We start from the raw sequence: 15,716 nt of genomic DNA on the forward strand, positions 1-15,716 counted from the left end.
TATAGTCTCTGAAGGGTTGATATGAGGATTAAACTGGATAATTTATATAATGGCTACATGCAGTTCTGGAGCATAGTAGATGAACTCCATCAATGACCATTGTGTCATTACTTTTATTATTATGTATTCACCAATCACTTGCCACGAGACCAGCACTGCCTAGGAATCAGGGAGGTTGAAATCTTATAAGAAGACATGGAGGAAAGATTGAAGGACTATGTGTCCCATAAGAGTAAATGTTGAAAGGGCTGTAGGAATAGAGAGAACAGAGTTGAGAGGAGAGAGAAATTGTAATGAATTGGTGGCATCCAAAACCCTTCCATGAACCCATGAGTCTTACAGTGAGGTTAAACCATGAATTAGATGGTAGCAGGTACAGAGAAGCATACAACCAGGACAAAGCAGAGCTATAGGAGCCGGCTTGGTATCACTGGCAGATACTCTGGTATCATAGGTACTGGAAGAACCTCTGGGCTCCTGGGGCTTCATCAGCCCCTTAGTGGTTTGGTTCATCCCATCATGTATCTGAAGTGTAATCTCCATCTTGATTACTCAAACACAAAGTCCCTCAGGTTATGTGTGTGAGCTTGTGAGGGAGAGGGTCTGTGCCTGTGCAGGCCTGTATCAGGCATGGCTGGGCTGACTTCCCGAGTTGGTGGGGTCCATCACCCTGTTAAGGAGAACACTCTGTTCTCCTTTGGCTCTTGGTGATTTGGAAACCCAAAGGGACCCAGTTTTGTTCTATGGCACTGATCAGATGCTTGGCGATGCTCTCACCTTATTCTCTATGGAGCCAACTGGATCTTCTCAGGAGAAACTTCTTTTAATTGCTATGCTCTGGCCAGCATTCAGTGACAGGACTAGCCTTCTCTGATGCTGCTTTTCTTCCCCAAGGCAAGCTTGGTGACATTTACAGTGTCCTGTAGAGAGCTGTTTTTTAAGCATATAATAAGTGACCAGAGCGTATACTTTGGGGTTTAAAAACTTCATCACTGGGTATGAGATCTCCTTTGGGGGTGATGAAAATCATTTAGAATTGGGTAGAGGTTGTGTAACACTGCAAATGTGCTAAATGTCACTGAATTGTACATCTTCAGATGGTTATTTTTATGTAATAGGAATTTCACCCCAATTAAAAAAAAAGTTATCATCGTCAACACAAAATCAGGAAAATAGCTATATCCGAAAAGGAGGCCAGGGTCAGGACAGGTGTAGGTCATGGAAGCACTTTAGAAGTGTATGTCAATTGTCTTTAAAGTTCTAGTTCTGAGCTGCTCGGAGTGGGGTCCCCAGACCAGCAGTATCAACATTATCTGGAAACTCATTAGAAAAGACAATTCTTGGGGCACTTGAGTGGCTCAGTTGGTTAAGCGACTGCCTTCGGCTCAGGTCATGATCCTGGAGTCCCGCATGGGTCTCCCTGCTTGGCGGGAAGCCTGCTTCTCCCTCTGACCCTCCCCCCTCTCATGTGCTCTCTCTCTCTCTCGCATTCTCTCTCTCTCAAATAAATAAATAAAATTAAAAAAAAAAAAAGACAAGACAATTCTTGGACCTCACCCCAGATTGATCAACTCAAAGACTCTGTAGGTGGGGCCCAGAAGTCTGAGTTTTAAATAGCTTTCCAAGTGATTCTGATGCAGCTCAAGTTTAAAAACTACTCTTCCAGTTCTTGGGTTGAGAGGCGTACATGTGTTGGTTTTATAATTTATGATTAAAACACTAATTCAAAAAGATGATATGCATGCCTATGTTTATTGCAGCATCACTTAAAAGAGCCAAATTATGGAAGCAGCCCAAGTGTCCATCAATAGATGAGTGGATAAAGAAGATGTGGTATATATATACAATGGAACATTACTCGGCCATAAAAAATAATGCGATCTAACCATCTGCAACAACATGGATGGATCTAGAGAGTATTATGCTCAGTGAAATAAGTCAGTTAGAGAAAAACAAATACCATATGATTTCATCCATATGTGGAATTTAAGAAACAAACAAATGAACAAAGAAGAAAAGACAAACCATAAAACAGACTCTTAACTACAAAGAACAAACAGATGGTTGCCAGAGGGGAGCTGAGTGGGGGGAATGGTGAAATAGGTGATGGGGATTAAGAGGATACTTATCTTGATGAGCACTGAGCAATATATAGAATTGTTGAATCACTATATTGTATACCTGAAACTAACATAACACTGTATGTTAGCTAGACTGGACTTAAAAAAATAAGAAAGAGAGAGGGAAAGGAAGGAAGGAAAGAAGGAAGGAAGGAAAGGAAGGAAGGGAGGGAGAAAGAAAAATAAACAAACAAATAGGATCAAACAAGGACTAGTGGTGATTGTGTATTTAGTACCAAAGATTATATTTTAATCTGATTCTATGCAGTTGAAATTTATTTTAAAAAGAAAAAGACTTCTTAGCAACTCATTGATCTTAATATGTGAATGCCCCACTTCTAAGCCAGTGCAGAACGATAGAGATTCAGAACAGATGCCTTATCAAAAAAACAAAAACCAGGGGCACCTGGGTGGCTCAGTCTGGTAACTGTTTGCCCTTGGCTCAGGTCATGATCCCAGGGTCCTGGGATCGAGCTCTGTGTCAGGCTCCCTGCTCGGTGGGGAGTCTGCTTCTCCCTCTCCCGTTGCCCCTCTCCTTGCTTGTGTGATCTCTCTTTCAAATAAATAAATAAAATCTTAAGAAAAAACAGAAAAACAAAAGTTCTGGAATACAAGAGATGAATGGCTCTAATTAGGAAATAGAGATGTGGGGATAAAGCTGAACGCTAGGGACCAAACCAGTCTCTCCTCTTGATTCATAGCTTAAGTCTTTGCACCAAGTTTTTTCCAAGGTTCTGCCTTCATGTGGACTCTTAACATTTGCTCTGCCTGGCAGTCTGTGTGCTTCCAATCTGTGCAGAGCTCGGGAGAGCCATGGGAGATGCCATCTCTTGGAGTGAGGAGCAATGGGTGGTTTTCAATAGAGATGTGACACCTCGCCTGTTCCCCACAGCCGCTGTGGATGGGCGCCAGGTTTGGACTGGAGTGGGAGGACCGGCCCGCCTCCAGCAAGTGCTTGGTGAGAACAGAGCAGAGGCCTCCAGTAATTGCCTCCTCGGCACAGCAGCCGGGTTGCTATTGTCGTCCTGCTATTTTCTCTGAACAGCCTCTGGTGTCTTCTCTGGTGAATATTAATGTCCCCCCGAGTTAGGACGATTGGGCTGAGAGCAGCCATCTGCAGGGCTGTGCCATGTTGGTGGGACTTTTCAACAAGCCCAGGCCAGAGGACCATTTCTTGGAGTGGCTTCCAGGTTCCTATAAGAATCCATCCTTCCCAAGTGAGATTACAGAGCTTGACTCCCCCAGCCATCAGATGGCGGAGCTGGGACTCAGACCCAGCATTTCTCACTTCCCGATCCAGAGTTCTTCCTCTGACCCTCGATTCCTTTCAATAACTTGCACATGGAAAGTACCAAAAAGCACCACTCAATGCATGGATTTGTAAATATGAAGGAAAAAAAATTGTGCTCAGATCAGAAATGAAATTAATTTCAAAGTAACAAGAGCTTTTGAGCAATAGTAGTTATTTAGATTCAGAAAAAAAATCCATTTCACAATCATGTCATGATGACAATGGATTAGAAACTTCTTTTAAGGCAGAATAAATCAATCTTCGGTACATCCCACCCACATCAGTAGCTTCTGTTTGCAGTTGAAACTATTTATTAGGTGTGTACATATGCAGAGCACAGTGACCAAATACAGAGTCTCTGCTCTCACCAAAAATGCCAACCACTGGGAAAGACTGTTGTCATTGTTCATTTGTTGTCTAAGTGTCATGACATGGGAGCAACTCAGTGCTGTGGGACTGGAGGCTCAGGGCCAGCAAGGGATACTCTCCGAAAGGTTATCACAAACCTATTGTGGCTGTTGTTGGAGAAGCTAATACTTTCCAACTTGGCCATGATCCCTGGTGCCATCTGACTTCTCTGTGTTTCTCTTATGATCCAGGTGACAACTGGTGGAAGAGCCAGCTACTATGTGTCCTATCGGAGAGAGGCCTTCACCCAGATAAAGCTGCCCAAGTACTCCCTGCCCAAGGTATGTCCAACCTGCTGCCCTGGGTCCTGTCCGACAAAGCAGCAGGGAGAGGCCACCACATTGGATGGCAGGGAAGTTTGACTTCCGCCTGGGAGACAAGCTGGCATTGAACCTGACTTGCCACTGTGGGACTCTGGCCTCTGCTGATGGCCCTGAACCTGGGTTCTCTATTCCTCTCTCAGCAGGGTATACAGGCAAGAGCTTTGATTCCCTGTATCTCATACATCCTGTATCACTTCAGTCCCTTCTGGGAGTTCCTCCCTCTTGCAAGGGCCTGACTGCCAAATAGAGGGACAGGCTCAGAAGGGCCCAGAGGGAGCCCAGACACTTTATTGTATGTGTGCATAAAGGTGCACAGGTGAGTCTTGTGGAGTTCATGCTTCTCTCCACATTTTAAAGCCAAATGTAAATGCACTGCCTATGTTTCTGCTCCTTTCTGCCACTATGAGTAATTAAAAAGGAATAATTTACTATAACGTTAATATCAAATGATGGCATTTTAACTCCTCTATTGGAAAATCATAAAACTTACCCTGTGGACTCCATCCCTTGTGAACAATGACTTCTTGGAGGAGCTGGATCTTAAAACCTCAGTCTGAACATGGACAGGATATAATTGCATCACCTAATGAGGCTGCAAAAAAAAAGTCAAGTCTCTGGTTGGACACATCTCAAATGTAATGTTGCAAAGATTTGGGCCTGTAAGCTTGTGCTGGGAAACATCATGAAAGGCTAAATGAGTACCAAGGTGGGAGGGATTATGGGACAAGAAGGTGGGTAACTGTCTACCCCTGGTTGTTTTATTCATTCATTCATTAATTCATTCATTCATATAAGCATGCATGAATCCATTCATTTGTTTGATCCTTCTTTTATTCATCCATTGAACTGTTCTTTCTCCCATTTAGGCTTTTACTCTGTGCCAGGCACTAAATTAAGCTCTATGGAGAGAGTAGAAAAGAAGCCACAAATGGTCTCTGCCTTCATGGAGCTTATATTCTGGTTGAGAAGAGAGACATTGAACAAACAATTGTAGGTGTAGGGAGTGTTATAGGGATAGAAGTTCAAGGACCATTGTGACATAATAGGTGGAGCTTACCTATATGGATACTGAGGACAAGTTTCCTAAGAAAGTAAGGTTTAAGATGATATAAGAGGATTAAGGAGTTAACCCTGCAAACAAGGGTTGGAAAACCAATAGAAAAGACACAAACAGGCCCTATTTTAAGAGAGAGAATATGGTTCATTCAACAAAATGAAACATCATCTCAAGAGACTGGGTTGCAAAGAGAGAGAAAGGAGGCTGATGGGATGAGCAGGGACTGTATTAAGTAGCCTCGGGGGCCATGGGATCAATTTCTCATTTTCTCTACCCTCTCTGTGACTGGTTGGTATGAGACCATTATATAGCATTGTGATTACAGGATGTACCCATCAGATATTCTAAACCCAAGCAGGAAAGGAGTATCCTTGCTTGAAAAAGATGAGGAAAGGGAAGTTCGTAATCATGTTCTTTCTGAAGGAGAAAGACCCCTTGCAGTAACTTGATGATTTCCATGTATTGGCTCAGGAGAAGCATTTCGGGAACTTTCCAAACCATATCCCCTGTGTAAGGTCTGTTCTGTCTCTGCATTGTGTGCATATCTTATGTATTTTTAACCTTCCGAGGAAAACAAACAGTTTGCTCCCCTGGGCAGTGTGGCTGCAGGTGGGGACAAATGAAGCCTGGGATTGATCACAACCCTGGAACACTCCATTAATGATCAGCAACCCCATGGCAATTTATCGTGGTGGAGTACCATCCATGCGGCCCCTTTTATAGAAGTCCATCCAGAGCAGCTTCATTAATATGAGGGCTGCTGTGAAAATAGCTGGATGGTTATCGATCCCCTTTATTAGCCAGCATTGGCTCAGATTTTCCTAGCCTAGGCCGAGGAGGTGAGGACAGAGTGGGTGGGAGTGTTTAAAAATGGAAATGGCTTTTGAGCAAGTTGTTGCTGTTCCAGGAGCTGCGGCTGCTGTTGGGCATCTTGCTTAAAAACAAGAACAAGGAGAAGCTCCCTGTCATCACTGCCCTCACACCTCTCCTCCCAGCCTGTCTGTTCCGAACATGCTCCCCTGGGGCACTCCGTGGCTTGGAGTGTTTTGCAGAGAATGAAATGAACACCATTAATAATGAGTGGCATTATTAGGAGCGGCAACCTTGTGCTGAGTCCTCCATAACCAGTCCCTGAGCATGGGTTGGGGGGAGGAAGGGTGGGACATGGAAGGCACATACCAGCAGGGGGCAAGGAGGCAGATGATAGGGAGCCATGGTAGCCTGGCCTAAAGGCAATGGAGCTTCTGAGCAAGAAGCCCTTAGCTTTCTTTCCCTCTCTGCCACTTGTTTATCCAGGAGCCCAGGTCTTCTTATCTGTGAAATGGGCATCGTAGTACCATTGAACTTCACTGAGCCCAGTGCTTCTGGAGAACAGTGAGGTATAAGAAATACCCAACTCTTTTGTGTTCCTGGAAGTGGCTCACTGCAAAAAACCACTCTTCCCCCATGCGCCTCGCTATGATGCAGAAACCTGCCTATTTACCTTTGACGGGACCAAATCCTCACTCTTTATTTATAAATGGTTAACTGAACTCTTTGTCCCCACTGGGGGACAATCTGGACAAAATGCTGGCTAATTTGACTTGACCAGACTTAGTCTGGCTTTTCACCTTCCCTGCCTAGCGCCTGAATTTTGACCCACTCCTGGGCGCTCAAGCAGGCACTAGAACTCAGAACAACCCCTGTTAACCATACTCCTGAAAGTCACCTGACTGTAAGGAGGACGGTTTCCTGTTCAATGGCCCCCTCTTGCGCCACCTGCTCACCCTGCTCCCCACACCCAGTTCTCTCTAGCCTTGTTTTACTTTCTCTACATAAAAATAATTCTTTCGTGCCTTCACTCTGAGGGGCTTGCAGATATGATAGCCAGAGTGTTCTCCCTATTGCAATAGTCTTGCAAATAAAGGCTCTCCCTACCTAAGTCTGGGTTTGCTTTTAGTTGAAAGTAGAATGTTTAATCCCACTTTGAATAATAAAAGGGAGGAGAGGGAAATATGCTTGAGAAAATTTATTATAATGATAATGACAGTGATATTAACCTTTTCCTTAATTTCCTTAGGACAGTTTTCCTTAATTTTTACATTTCCCCAAATACTGATTTATCCTTCTTTGCTGTGTCGCAGTCACACTCTTAAAATGTTATCTGTAATTCTAATTTCTTTTGTCGCTTCCTATCCTCTCTTCAACCCACTGTCAGCTGCCTTCTGCTTTCCCACACCCCTCTCTCCACTATTCCACCAAAAATCCTCTAACCATTGTTACCAGGGAGCACCTCCATGCCAAATCCAATAGACATTTCTACAACTTTATCTTGTTTTTTTTTTTTTAAACCTTTCTGGAGCTTTTGACACTGTTGGAAAAGAATCCATACCTGATACTCTTCCCTGTGGAGTATTTTATCCTGATTCACTTTTCTGGATCTCCTTCTCCTGCCACCCTTAAATGTTGATGATCCTAAGTTCTCCTGGCATTCTGCATGGTTCCTGGTAACCTTATCCCTTCTCTTCATATTGGTGATGTCTATATCCATAGTCCCATCCCATACTCACTGAACCCTGGACTGCTTTTTGAAGTACCTCCCCTGAAAGATCCCATTTTAAAACTCTATAACTGAGGGGCGCCTGGGTGGCTCAGTTGGTTAAGCGACTGCCTTCGGCTCAGGTCATGATCCTGGAGTCCTGGGATCGAGTCCTGCATCAGGCTCCTTGCTCAGCAGGGAGTCTGCTTCTCCCTCTGACCCTCCCCCCTCTCATGTGCTCTCTCTCATTCTCTCTCTTTCAAATAAATAAATCTTTAAAAAAAAAAATAAAAAAAACCCTCTAGAACTGAGCTCAGCCTCTCTACCTTATATTATATCCCTAAAATTCCATCCTTCTCCTATGTTTACTTATTCCATCTATTCATTCATACAGAAACTTTTATTGGATAGCTACCATGTGCTATCGATACTTAGTAAGTGCTAGAAATGAAGTGATACATAAGAAAGACACAGTGTCTGCCCTCTGGGAGCTTACGGGCTCTAATGAGAAAGACTGGCATAGAATAAATAATTACACACATATTTAATTATGAGTATTTGATTATGATTGTATGAGCACACTAATAAGAAGCAGAGGATTTTGTAAGTCAGATATCTGACATATTAAAGATATGCCCTTTTCCTTTATCCCCTATGGGTTCTGCCTCCCTGATATCTCACCAGTCCATTTCATAGGGTTCTCATGGAAGACCTGCTTCATTAGTTTAGGCCCTCCCTGAGATTGTTACAGCCACCTCGTAAACCTTCCTCCTGCCCCACCAAAATCCACCTTTCACACTGCCTCTGTGACAAATGTGATCACACAATGAAGCTGGTCTTCCCCAACCAAATCTCTGCACTGGTCAGTTCTAATTCTCCCTTTTTCCTGCTTAAAATCTTGTGCTAGTTTTGTATTTCCTTCTGGGTAAAACTTAGGTGTGCCATGCAGAGCCCCGTAAGTGTGGCCACTGTCTGTCCTCACCTTCCTCAGGGAAAAACTGCTTTCAAGCCACTCAGGTTCCACACATTTCCATGGATTGTCCCCCCCACCCCCATCTATAAGCCTTTGTATTCCTATCAGTACCTGTACCGGGGACCTTAATCAGCTTCAGAGAAGGCCAAGAGTGTATGACATTCCCACCACCACTGGGCATCTGCTTGAGGTCAGGTTCTACATCTTGGTCCTCTCTGCATTTCTGTTATAACGTCTGGTGCATGGCTGATGCTGAATAGCATATGTGTTTTTATAATGAATACAGTTACATTCAGCCCAGATTACACGAAAATGTTTCAATCACGGGGAAGTGTTTTCACCATTGTTTACCTACGAAGTCTCATGTTTAGGTTTGCGAAAGGCAACTATGATTCCTCCAGATTAATGGGAGGGCATAGGGGGAGTGTTATTTATAATTGTTCTCCAAATAAAAACATGAATGTGGTTATGTCTGATGCTGTCCAAGTTCCAGTTTAGTAAAGTCCCAATCAGAATTTACTTACTGCTTTTCCCCCACTTTGGTGTCTCTCTTCATCACCAGTCAGATCTCACCCTGAATGTTCTCAGGAGTAGGAAGAATGTCTTTGATTTTTTTTTTTTTTTTGGAAGGAGGTGGCACATGCTTTGGGGTTAGATTGAGATCACAGGATTCAAGAAATACACTTAATTATCATTCAGATCCCTATTTGATCAATGTTACTGAAAATGCTTTTATTTCTTCTTGAACATTTAGTATTCTGGTTATTATGTGTTGATCCCTATTCAACTAGAAGATCTATTTGGAGAGAGGACACGTAGTTCAGAGCTTTTTCAAAGAGTGATGACCCAGACTGCATGCACCTGACTTGTCTGGAAGGCTGGTTCAGATGGTAGGATTTAAGCCTTCACAACCAGACACACTGACTCAGAACCTCAGGCAGTGGGACATGGGAGTCTGTGTGCTCTTAAGATCTCCAGGTCATTTTGATGCATATAGAGTTATACTCCCACTGATAATGGAGTTTAGCTTCTTGATTCAGATAGTCTTGGGTTTAAATATTAGTAATACCATTTATTAGCTAAGTGACTTAGGGAAATTAAGAACTTTTCAAGCCGACTTCGCGGAGTCCTGGCTGCTACAGAGCACCCTGTCCCCCAGAGCCTACAGTGCCTGCATGCCAGGCGATACACCCCACACTCACGGCTAAGCTGGCTACCTTTCATCCCGACCATGCCCCCGTGTTTTAAGTTGTTGTTTCCACTTCTTTTACAGTAGTTTAGTCTAAAATAACTTAGCTCATTCATTTTTATAACCAAAACATCTGGGAAAAGCCCAGCATTTCTACTGCATTTTTAACAGGGTAAATGAATTTAATCTGTATTTCCTGCAGCTGCTGTTTCCCCTCCTGCTGGGTTCTCGGGCTTTCATTCCACACCAACACAACACAATTTCATCACAGGGTTTTTAAGAGGAAGCCTTATTTCCGTTTTCAAGCAGCTCAGTGGGGGATCCTGCAATTCTAAAAGGTGTGTAAGCACGAATGAGCTAGTGAGGTCTGTCAAGGTGACCTAGGGAGTTCAAGGCCAGACGCTGAGATCTGACAAATTCTCCAATAAAAAGATCCAGATCGCTTCTCACTTTTCCCACCTCTTCGTTGCCCAACTTGAATGAGCTTGCTCCTTTTGAAAAATGTCTTGGAGTAGCACTCCACAGTTGTGATATTATAAACATTGCTACCTCCTTTTATTGCTGAAATCATTTCTGGGAAAGGTTGGTCAAACAAGGTAAAAGCTAGACCCAGCCTGGTGATTTACTCACTGTCAGCTCCAATTGCCCATGCCCCTACTATGAATGCTTGCCACCACGGTGACCAGGGTCCTCTCCTGCCTTCTCAGGATGCCATTACTCTTTGCCATATATACCTGTGTAGTTATGAATTTTTTAACTGCGTCCATTATGTCCAGTGTTTATCTGTGTCAACATTTCCTCCTGACAGCATGAATTCCTTAGGGAAGGACTTGAGTTTGTGATCATCTTTGTACAGCGCCTAGCCACATACGAAAACTGGCTTTTATAAACTCTTTTGAATTGTGAACTGATTAGATTTGATTTTAGAAATGTTCTAGTCCAAGTATACAAACTAAAGTGACTTCAGGGACCAGGAAGTTAACATGAATATGTAAGAGGCAGGTTATAAGAACATTTGGGTACTTAAGGCTGAGTCTTCCTGAGTGCTGACTTCACCTAAAAGACTACACCATCAGGTATTCAGTAGAGGCTGTGGTCAGACCAAACATTTGTGATTCACATTCATCACATGGGTCATAGGATTGCAACTTCTGATCCGGAGGCTCTATGTCCAAATGGTTAGAAGCTCACAATTAGGTTAGAGCCCTACAACAGAGGTTCAACACTTGGTTCTGCCACTAACTGGTTATGTAATATGAAGCAAGTTGGCAAACCTCTGCGTACCTTAGTTTATTCCTCAGTAAAATGGGAATACTACTACCTCTGTTGTAGAATTATTTGGATTTTTACTGAAATAATACATTTAGATGACTTAGAATAGTGCTCAGATGTTAGCTATTTTTAGCAGTAGCCCAACCTCTTCAGTATTTTGGTGAGAAAATTGAAGCTCAGGGACACAGATACATCCTGCATCATATAGCTAACTTCTAGCAGAGTTCCTACTAGGACCCAGAACACTAAATTCCAGGTTGAGTATCCTTTCTGCTATTATCAGTGATTTTCAAATATTATTTTATTAGCGGCAGAACCTCCCTCACTTTTTACTCCCCAAATATCACGCAGAACTCCAGGATAAAACAGATTCAAGGGGTGCCGCTCTGGTTGAAAGAGAGCTGGAAGCCCAGAGCCCCGCCCACTGGCTCTGCCTCCCTGCCACCCTTCTCGAAATCCCTATGACTCTGAAGATCCTGAAGAGAAGTTTCACAACCACTACACTAAAAAGTTTGGAAATGTAAATGAAGATCTAAAGAAGGGATAAGCCCTGTCTTTGCGTGTGTGAGTTTCCTCTGGCAAGGCTGTCTGTCTCCGTCCGCGCTAACACTAACTTTCAGATATAAAAATAAAAAATGAAAGTGGATGAATCCCTTGAAGCCATGGAAAATGATACCCACCAAAGCCCCTTACACCCATCTTACTGTCATTTAGCAAGGAACAGAAATCACGAAGCTCTTAATTTATAGCCTTGGTCCGACACAGAATTGTTTAACATCGCCTGTAACTCAGGCTTTTTCTCCACCATTCATAAGTCATGGTAATTACTCTGGGTCCCCATGGGCAGAGGGATATGGAGATCTGCTGCCTTACAGGTGTTCTGTCTTCTTCCAGGACATGCACATCATCAGTACCGATGAGAACCAAGTGTTCGCAGCCGTCCAAGAATGGAACCAGAACGACACGTACAACCTCTACATCTCAGACATGCGTGGCATCTACTTCACCCTGGCCATGGAGAACATTAAGAGTAGCCGAGGTCTAATGGGAAACATTATTATTGAATTGTATGAGGTATGTAGCCAAGATGATCCTGCACCTGGGTCTGCCTCTCTTTTGGAGGAGTTTTAATGGGATAAACACGAGCATTGCAGTCAGCCAGTCCTGGGTTCAGATGGCAGCTGTATCCTTGCAATTGTGTGACTTCGGGCAAGGAACTTAGCTTCCCTGTGCCTCCATCTCCTCACCTGTGAAACAGGGATAAAATATTTGCCTAATGAGATGGTTGTGAGAATGAGAGAGAACATAAGTAAAGCATCTAGAGTGGTGGTTGACTCAGCAAACTTGAATAGATGGTGGCTGAAGTGAATGTTCTTTTGTGGATGAGCACGATTATGAGCCAGATGCCCAAGTATTTGACCTACGTGGGCTCGCTTAAGTCCCTTTTTCAACTCTACGGACTCTGAGTGGAGGCACGTATCTATTAGTATATCTTAAATTATTTGGAAAATAACATCTTATGAACAAGTTTTACAGGAAAAGAAAAGTGAATATCAGTGCTGGGGATAAGGGTTTCCCTAAAATGCCACCAGATGCCAACATCGGAGTATGGTGAAGAACTGACCTTGACTTACTTTGAGTTGTTATTTAATATGATCACCTTACTGAGTTTTCAGTTATATTGAGATTTTGTTTTTAAATGTGATCACCAGTTAAAGAATCAATTTATCTAGGAAACCAAGTGACTCCACAGAGGAACTAGAGAAAAATGAGTTGTTTCAGTGACCTTAAGCCTGGGTCACTTTTTATGTCTCTAATGGCCGCGTATGACCTTTGATGGTCCTGGCCACAGTGCTCACCTTGTTGGTATGATGGATTGATTTGAGTAAAGGGGTGTATTTCATTATCCAGCATTCACTAGTGACTGGTGGTCAAACCTACACCTGCTATGCTAGTGGAGGTCATTCATTCATGGAGGGAGGAGTTGTCTGTCATGAGCAGTAGCTTAAGATGGTGTGGGTGAGCTGCTCCCTTACGAGTTTTCATCTTTGAGGCATGGGAGCGGCTTTCAGAATAGAGAGATCAGTGTAGGGGCTCCTGGTTTATTGTGGTGTCTTCTGAGCAGTGCTTGGCAAAGTTCTAGCATCCCTACGCTGGTATCGAAGTTACTGAGAGTGGTAAAAGATTCTAGTTATTTTATTAGGTAAGAGGACTGCACGAAGATCTGGGGGTGAATAGAAGTACACTAAAAAAGAGAGAGAGAGAGAAGTGAATGGCACTGGGTGTAAAACAGAATCAGTAGAAATACCGTGATTTTCTAGGACATTGTTGACGAGTGCTGATTCCCTTAACAACAAGTTCCCCGTTTGAGAAATGGCCCAGATTTTTTCTTAGAATTACAAAAATTGGAAAAGATGACTAAGGTGTGTAAAGGGCTTTGGGAAGCTTACCTTTACATGCCTCTAATCATACCTGGAGGCAAAAATACCCTTTGTTATTGGGCAGTAAGTCATCTCTGGTGGGAAGGTTTAGATGAAATATTCCTAGGACTGAGGCCATTGGAACCAGGTTCCTGTTCGCATAAGTGAGGCTATAGAGATGGGACGATTATTCATACTCCTGTGGTCAGACCTCAGTAGGACAGGGTAGACATTGCTGCAGATGACCTTCCAATTGAGAAATCCCTGTGTCTCTGACCCTATCGATAAGGCAGGTGAGTTTGGTACTGTGCTGTTCTTTTTGTAATAAAGAGCACCTTGGTCATTGTGAATAGTGAGACACTCTGATCTGAAGTGGAGCATGGATCAAAATGAAGAATATGCCTAGATATATGTATTTTTTGGTCTTGCTGAAGTCAGTCATGCATTTTTGGTCTTTTGGGGGGAAAATGCATGGTGTCATTCCATGTATACAGAAGCAAGACATACAAGGCCAGGCAACTTCTCTAAAACCAGTTGTGTTGAGTTTGTTCTCATTTAATTTTATCCGGGTTCATTGGGATCCTGCTTTGTGTTAAAGTCCATGAGGAAGGCAGAAGAGATACCGATTCTTACCCTCTGGAAGCTTGCAACCTAGTTTGTTGGGCTCTGAAGAAGTCTGTGAACAAAGTTCCTTTTTTTACCTGCCCAGACTGTAGTCAGTTGAAACAGAGACAAAGGGTGAGACAAGTGGAGATCAAATGTCAGCTTTATTGCTTTTAAAAGTTATGTAGGAGCAAGTGGGCTTGCTAATACTGCCTGCCAGACCTGGATGCACCCATCTAGTCACATGCACAAATAGTAAATCAGAAGCTCTCTTGTGGAAGCCTCTTCCTAGAACACCACGGCAGTGAGGTACAGAGAATGTGATCTTTGCAGGCAAATCCCCAAAATAGTGGACCTGGGGATGAGCTGTATATGCCCAGTTCTTTTTTTGCAATGTTACCAATCTGATTATCATCTTTTTGCCCTGCAGAGGAAGAAGTGGAAGACATTCCATATTTTAAGACCTGCATGAGTCAATAACTAGGTGGATGGTGTAGATTTATAAGACCATGAGCTAGCCAATCTAATTGCATCAAATAGATGCTCATCAGGTACAAGAATTAGTGCCAGATAGGTGGTTGGAGTTTAGATTCTAGAAGGCATTTAATACCAAGAGAATAAATCGTATCCGGACACTATCTAGACCATGACCATATTGAAGGCTTTTAGAGGGTGTTGCTGTTTTGTACCTGGAGATGCATTCTGTGATTTGGAGATAAAGCTGAATTTAATTGGTCTCTAGGGGTCATTAGTTTTTAACCTCCTTCACTGGAGATTCTCATAGAAACTGAGATTGTGTGCCATATGGCCAGTTAGCAAAGAGACTATAATTTTTCTGGACTCTGAATGCCCTTGAGTAATGCATCTGGGAAAACTAGGAGGCTTTCACATTCAATTCAACTAAATTAATGCACTTTCATACAGTATATTTTGTTTGATGAGATGAAGGTGGTGCATGAGACTCACAATCTACTGGAAAGATACATGACCCTATTAGGGTAGTTAGTGATCACAAACTAACTTGTATTAAAGCTGTGATTTTCCATGTTGTAGAATCACTAAAGAGGAAGGTTAAATCTAACTTGAGGAATTTGGGGGGACTTGGAGATGAGTTGGCTTAAAGGATGAATTACTGGAGCTTGGAAGAAAGGCATGTCTGGTGGAATTCCAGCATGAGATGAGAACCAGAGTCTGATGAGTAGATGCCCATTTTCATGGAATGTTGAGTGACTTTGGGGAACAGTGGGGATAAATATTGCAAAGATACTAGTAAAGAGCTGAATTGAAGAGTTGGGCATTTATTTGATGGGCAAATTTTTCTCTCTGTTTTTCCCCTACATCTACATACCTAAAAATGATATTTGGATGTATGATGCAGTCTCCTATGCCAAGTTAATGTATAACTTTATATTATGATGTGTTAGGATATTACACCTATTTAACCTTGTCTGAAATGTCAGAGATGCCTTTAGGTAACACAGCTGTGAGTTGGCTTGGGATGAGCATAGCCACTTACATCTATTTACTAGTGTATCACTCCAT

The 15,716-nt window shown here is 42.9% G+C and overlaps 1 protein-coding gene across 1 annotated transcript in view; it reads left to right on the forward strand.

Annotated features, from left to right (window-relative positions):
* SORCS3 (sortilin related VPS10 domain containing receptor 3) overlaps window positions 1-15,716 on the forward strand; it is a 572,838-nt gene that overhangs the window by 457,953 nt on the left and 99,169 nt on the right. Inside the window, exons 8-9 of the mRNA XM_045876297.2 lie at window positions 4,011-4,100; window positions 12,046-12,225. Of these exons, the coding sequence (XP_045732253.1) occupies window positions 4,011-4,100; window positions 12,046-12,225 (270 nt within the window). The remainder of the gene's footprint in view (window positions 1-4,010; window positions 4,101-12,045; window positions 12,226-15,716) is intronic.

The sequence above is a fragment of the Mirounga angustirostris genome, unplaced genomic scaffold (assembly GCF_029215605.1).
Source record: "Mirounga angustirostris isolate CCGP_5_RB_7025 unplaced genomic scaffold, mMirAng1.0.hap1 SCAF_6, whole genome shotgun sequence".
Classification (NCBI taxonomy): Eukaryota; Metazoa; Chordata; class Mammalia; order Carnivora; family Phocidae; genus Mirounga; species Mirounga angustirostris.